A 6,115-nucleotide genomic window follows, 5' to 3' on the forward strand; every position below is an offset into this window, starting at 1 on the left:
AAAAAAAAAAAAAAAAAAGCATTTCTGTTGTTTTTCTTTTTCTTTTTGATCTACCATCTGTGGTGTAACCAAGGCCATGATGTAGATTTTCGTAAAAACCCTTATGGGAAAGACCTTCACTCTATTATCTGAAGTTGAACCCTCAGACAAAATAGAAAATGCAAAGGCCAAGATCCAAGATAAGGAAGGAATTCCTCCTGATCAGCAAAGGCTAATCTTTGCTGGTGAGCAACTGGAAGACAGATGTACTTTATCTGAGTACAACATTCAGCAGTAGTCTACTCGTCATCTTGTATGAGACTTTCTGGTGGCTCTGAGAAAAGGAGAAGTCTTACACCACTCCAAGGAAGAATAAGCATAAGAGAAAGAAGGTGTCCGGGCATGGTGGCTCATGCCTATAATCCCAGCACTTTGGTAGGCCGAGGTAAGAGGATTGCCTGAGTCCACGGGTTCAAGACCAACCTGGGCAACTTGACAAGACCTCATCTCCACAATAGATCAAAAAATTGGGCTACTTGGAAGGCTGAGGCGGAAGGATTGCCGGAGTCCAGCAGGTCAAGGCTGCGGTGGCCGTGAGTGTGCCATTGCACACTCTAGCCTGGGTGATAGAGTGAGACTGACTCAAAAAAAAAAAAAAAAGAGAAAGAAGGTTAGGCAGGTTGTCCTAAAGTACTGTAAGGTAGATGAGAATTCATAGTAGTCACCTTCTTTGGGAGTGCCCTTCAGATGAATGCCCTTCTGACTTATTGTTTCAACAAACCAGAAGCTGGGTGCAGTGGCTCACACCTATAATCCCAGCACTTCAGGAGGCTGAGGTGAGAGGATTGCCTGAACCCATGGGTTCAAGACCAGCCTGGGCAACATGGTGAGACCTGCTCTTTACAATAAATCAAAAAATTAGCTGGGCAAGTGGCACACGCCTGTAGCTCCAGCTACTCGTAAAGCTCAAGCAGAAGGATCGCCTGAGCACAGCAGGTCGAGACTGTGGTGGCCGTGAGCATGCCACTGCACTCTAGCCTGGGTGACAGAGTGAGACTCTGAATTAAAAAAAAAAAGCAACAAAAACCAGAAGACAAATAATTGTATATGAGTTAATAAAAGATATAAATTAACAACAACAATAAAAAGTACTTCTGTTTATCAAAAGACATTATAAAAGTGAAATGGGAGAATACATATACATATATATACATATGTTTGTGCGCATATGTACATATATATGCTTATATAAACATCAGAAAGAAAAAGATAGCTGGGCATGGTAGCTCACACCTGTAATCACAGAACTTTGGGAGTCAGAAGCAAAAGGACTACCTGAGCCCAGAAGGTTGAGGCTATAGTGAGCCAGGATTGTGCCACAATACTCCAACCTGGGTGGCAGAATGAGACCCTATTTCAAAAAAACAAAGAAAACAATGGCCAATCAGCATAAAGAAAGATGCTCGATTTCTTTCTTTCTTTCTTTCTTTTTTTTTTTTTGAGGTCAGTCTCTCACTGTATCAGACAGGCTGGAATACAGTGGCAGGATCATGATGATCATGGCTCATAGCAGCCTCAACTTCCTAGGCTCATGTGATCCTTCCACCTCAGTATCCTGAGTAACTGGGACTACTGGTGCACACCACCACGTGTGGCTAATTTTTTTATTCTTGTGTTTTATTTGTGTAGAAACAAGGTTTCACTATGTTGTCCAGGCTGGTCTCAAACTCCTGGGCTCAAGCTTTGGCCTCCCAAAATGCTGAGATTATAGGTGTGAGTGACCACCCCTTGCCAAGATACTCAATTTCTTAGATCATCAGTGGAATATAAATCAAAACCACAATGAGACACTACTACAAACCCACCAGAATGGTTTGAATTAATAAAACAGACAATACCAAGAACTGGTGAGAATATGAAACAACTGGAACTCTCATACATTACTGGTGGGAATGTACACTGGTACAACCACTCTGAAAATTGACTTGGCACTACCTTTTTTGTTTTTATTTTTTGGGTTTTTTTTTTTGTTTTTGAGTCGGAGTCTCACTCTGTCACCCAGACTGGGGTGCAGTGGCCGCTCCTGGCCACCGCAGCCTCGACCTGCTGGGCTCCGGTGATCCTTCCACCTCCGCCTTCCAAGTAGCTGGAACTACAGGTGCGCGCTACCACACCCAGCTAATTTTTATTTATTGTAGAGATGAGGTCTCGCCAAGTTGCCCAGGCAGGTCACGATACCTTTTTAAATGTCCACCCCCTAACCTCTACCCCTGCCCCATGGCGGCCCCACCTGCTACCCATCTTGCAGTCCATAATGGAGGGGCCCTCGAAATCTGCCAGGAGATCTTCCATCTGGTTGAAGGTCTGGCCATCCCGCTGCACCATGCCATAGTAGGCTGGCACAAAAGGCCGCAAGGGGTCTCTCATCAGCTGTTCCAAGCTGCGCTGCTCACACTGACAGAAACGTTTCAGAATCCGACCGTCCTCTCCTGCCTGGAAGTTTCCTGTTGGAGGCAGGATCAATAAGAGGGTTAAAAACTGGATCAAAGAGATAATCTCGGGTGGGCTCTGTGGCTCAGCCTGTAATCCCAGCACTTTGAGAGGCCAAGGAAAGCAGATTGCCTGAGCTTGTGGGTTCAAGACCAGGCCAGGCAACTTGGGGAGACATCATATGAACAATAAATTAAAAAAAAAAAATTAGCCAGGCGTGGTAGCATGCACCTATAGTTCTGGTTACTTGGAAGGCTGAGGTGGAAGGATTGCCGGAGTCCAGCAGGTCCACACTGGGTGGCTGTGAGTGTGCCACTGCACTCCAGCCTGGGCAAGAGAGTGTGACTCCAACTCAAAAAAAGAAAGAGAATCCTTGCCATCTCCCTTGTATGCACCACATCCTGGCCACCATCATCTTGCCTGGTCCTCCTGCAATCATGCTGTCTCTCTTCCCCTATAACTCTCAAGATCTTGACCAAGGGTGATGAGGAAAGGCCAGTTTCTGCTTTCTGTTGCTTAAATGAAGTTCTATTCACAGCACAGGGTGTCCTCATTTGTTTTGTAATTTTGGATTGTAAGCATCTGTGAAAATTTTGTGAGATCCAAGTTAAGAGCATGACTCTCCAGAACGAATTTGCATTTGCTGCTGCCTAGAGTCCCCAGGTGCTGACAACCAGAGTCTATTTAAGTACTTTTTTTTTTTTTGAGTCAGGTCTCACTCTGATGACCAGGTTGGAGTGCAGTGGCATGATCACCACTCAAAGCAGCCTCGATCTCCTGGGCTCAGGCAATCCTTCTGTCTCAGCCTCCCAAGTAGCCAGGACTACAGGCGTGTGCCACCGTGCCTGGCTTATTTTTGTTTTTATTTTATTTTTTTGAGTCAGAGTCTCACTTTGTTTTCCAGGCTGGAGTGCAGTGGCACACTCACGGCCATCACAGGCTCAACCTGCTGGGCTCAGGTGATCCTTCCGCCTCAGCCTTCAAAGTAGCTGGAGCTACAGGTATGCGCCACCACGCCCACCTAATTTTTTGATTTATTGTAGAGATGAGAACTCGCCAAGTTGCCCAGGCTGGTCTCGAACTCCTGGACTCAGGCAATCCTCTCATTTTGGACTCCCAAAGTGCTGGGATTATAGGTGGGAGCCACAGTGCCCAGTCATTATTATTTTTATTTTTTTGGAGAGACTAGGACTTACTATGTTGCCTGGGCTGGTCTCAAACGCCTGAGCTCAAGCAATCTTCTTGCTTCAGTCTCCCAAAGTGTTGGGATTACAGGTGTGAGCCACTATGCCCAGTCTGTTTTTGTAAATAAAGTTTTATTGGCACACAGACAGACTCATATTTTTACTCATTGTCTATGGCTGCTTTCATACTGTGACAGCAGAGTTGAATAGTTGCAATAGAGACCATATGGCCCACAAAACCTAGAATATTTATTATCTAGTCCTTCACAAAAAGTGCTGTATACTAGGCATTGTGCTATGATGTATTGGAACCATTGGCTAGGTCCTGGGGGAAAACCGTGATAGCTGCTGTTCATTGAAGACCTACTAGTCTGTGGATACAGGGAAAGGACAAGGAATGATAATTCTCATTTATGAGAGGCCTGTGTTTCCAACCTGATATACATTTTGATTTTAACTCTTCAGTTAACCCTGCAAGGGTTTAGATTCTCTCCATATTTACAGATGGGGCAACTGAGGCCCAGGAAGGGAAAGTAACTGACCCATGGTCACCCATGAATAAGCAGCAGAACTAGCATTTGAACCCAGGCCCATCTGTCCCTAGATGTGAGGCACCCCCTCTCTAGAATACTAGAGGATAGCCCTCCACTCTGACCTGTGAATGGCCAGGTTCAAGTCTAAGCAGTGCTCATAACTCCCACTCTTACCAGCATGTCCGGAAAGCTGGACCCATGGGTAGTGTTTTCGGAAAGAGACCACGAAGGGTGAATACTTCAGAACTGTCTTCAGCTTCTTCCATGGTTTGCTCTGTGGGGGGCAGAGCAGGGTGGGGTCATGGCCAAGGCCAAGGAGGGAAGGGGCTGGGGTGCTACAATGAAAGAGAATTAAGGGGGACATAGGGCTTTTCCAGGGCCCCAGGGATTCCTGGGATCACTATTCCCAAGCTTGTTGGGATAAGTGAGCCCCATTTAGCTTGGCAATCATGACATTCCCCCAAAGTCCTCAGCAAAGGTGGGGGAAGGTCTCTGTCCATCTCTCTCTCTCTCTCTCTATCTCTCTCTTTCTCTGTCATCACTATCTTTGTCTCTGTGTCTTTCTCTGTCCTCTTATGAGTAAGAATGGGTTAGGTTTTGCTGTGGTAACAAACAAATCCCAAATCTTCCCCCCTACGTACATACTCCCAAAACTTGGAAACCTCACTTCTTCCCCTAAACCGGCTCAGACCTTCTATGGAAAATGATAGGAATTGATGGATGAAGGCAAACACAGAGAGAAACAGAAACAGAGACAGATGACAAAGTGATGACAGAGAGACGAGGCAGAGACCGTGACAGTCATGAGAACTTTTCACCACATAGCTCCAGAGACATCTTTGCCCTCCTGAACTGAGGTTTCTGACTTGCTTTGGTCATGAACTGTGAGTGGAAGTGGCAGTTCCAGGCAGAAGCCTTAAGGGCCAGTTCGTGGTTCGCCATGTTCATTCCCCTGAAGGAGGAGTGGAGGGGGAATGGGAAGAGAAATGGAAGCTCCCCCAACCTGAGCCCCTAAGTAAAGACAGCATGGCGCGGAGCCCGCTCACCAACCACTGACCCGTGGCCAATATGTAGTATTAACCAAAACAATCCTTCGTTATTCTAAGCCACTAAGATTTGGGGACTGTTTGTTATTATAGCAAATCCTGATCCATCCTGACTCATACAGAGACAGGCAGAGGGTTGCTAGAAGAGAAGGAAATACAGAAAGGGAGACAGACAAAGTAATGATAAAGAGAAAGATGAACAGAAGTAGAGAGAGAGAGCGACAACAGAAAATCAGAGAAGCAAACAGAAAACAGGGGTTGAGTTGTACTGCGCAGACTCAACCAAGAGCATCTTGCAAGAGGGTTAGTGTCTGATTCACAAACACACACACATGGATACATTCTGCTTCCCAAGCACCCAGAGGCCCTTGGCAAGCATTGGGAGAGCAGGTCGCCTCCCAGAGAAGGGAGCGGCTCATCCCCCTCCCTCGCCCAGGTCAAGGGCACCTTCTTCTCTCCCACCGCCTCAGAGCCTGGCAACTGAGCAGTCATCTAATGATGGTGGGAAGGGTGACAGGGCGTGGGCCTTTAGGATTCAGGAGGGGCTAGTCTCTCCTGGCTCCAGCTGCCAGCCGTGGGGAAGAGGTGATTAATGGAGGTTCCTGTTTACTAAGCACCTGGAACATTCCAGGCATAGTGACAAAGACTCAGTGTGCCATAACCTACTTAATACTAAAAACACAACCCAGGAAGATTGTTGTGTTACAGAGGAGGAAACAGAGGCTCAGAGAGGTGAAGTTACTTGCCTAACACCACCCAGCACAGTGCTGGCTGGATTCCAGTACCTGAGGGCTTAGCCATCACCACCACATTTCTGCTGGACAACAAGCTGCTTCTTCTTTTTTTTTTTTTTTTGAGTTGGAGTCTCACTCTGTCGCGACAG

General features: G+C 46.5%; 1 protein-coding gene across 1 annotated transcript in view; it reads right to left on the reverse strand.

Moving 5' to 3' along the window:
* ITPKC (inositol-trisphosphate 3-kinase C) overlaps positions 1-6,115 on the reverse strand; it is a 21,321-nt gene that overhangs the window by 10,753 nt on the left and 4,453 nt on the right. The window contains 2 exon segments of the mRNA XM_021711901.1: positions 2,270-2,483; positions 4,361-4,460. Of these exon segments, the coding sequence (XP_021567576.1) occupies positions 2,270-2,483; positions 4,361-4,460 (314 nt within the window).

Source organism: Carlito syrichta, unplaced genomic scaffold (genome assembly GCF_000164805.1).
Source record: "Carlito syrichta isolate Samal-C Ts95f unplaced genomic scaffold, Tarsius_syrichta-2.0.1 Scaffold86295, whole genome shotgun sequence".
Lineage (NCBI taxonomy): Eukaryota > Metazoa > Chordata > Mammalia > Primates > Tarsiidae > Carlito > Carlito syrichta.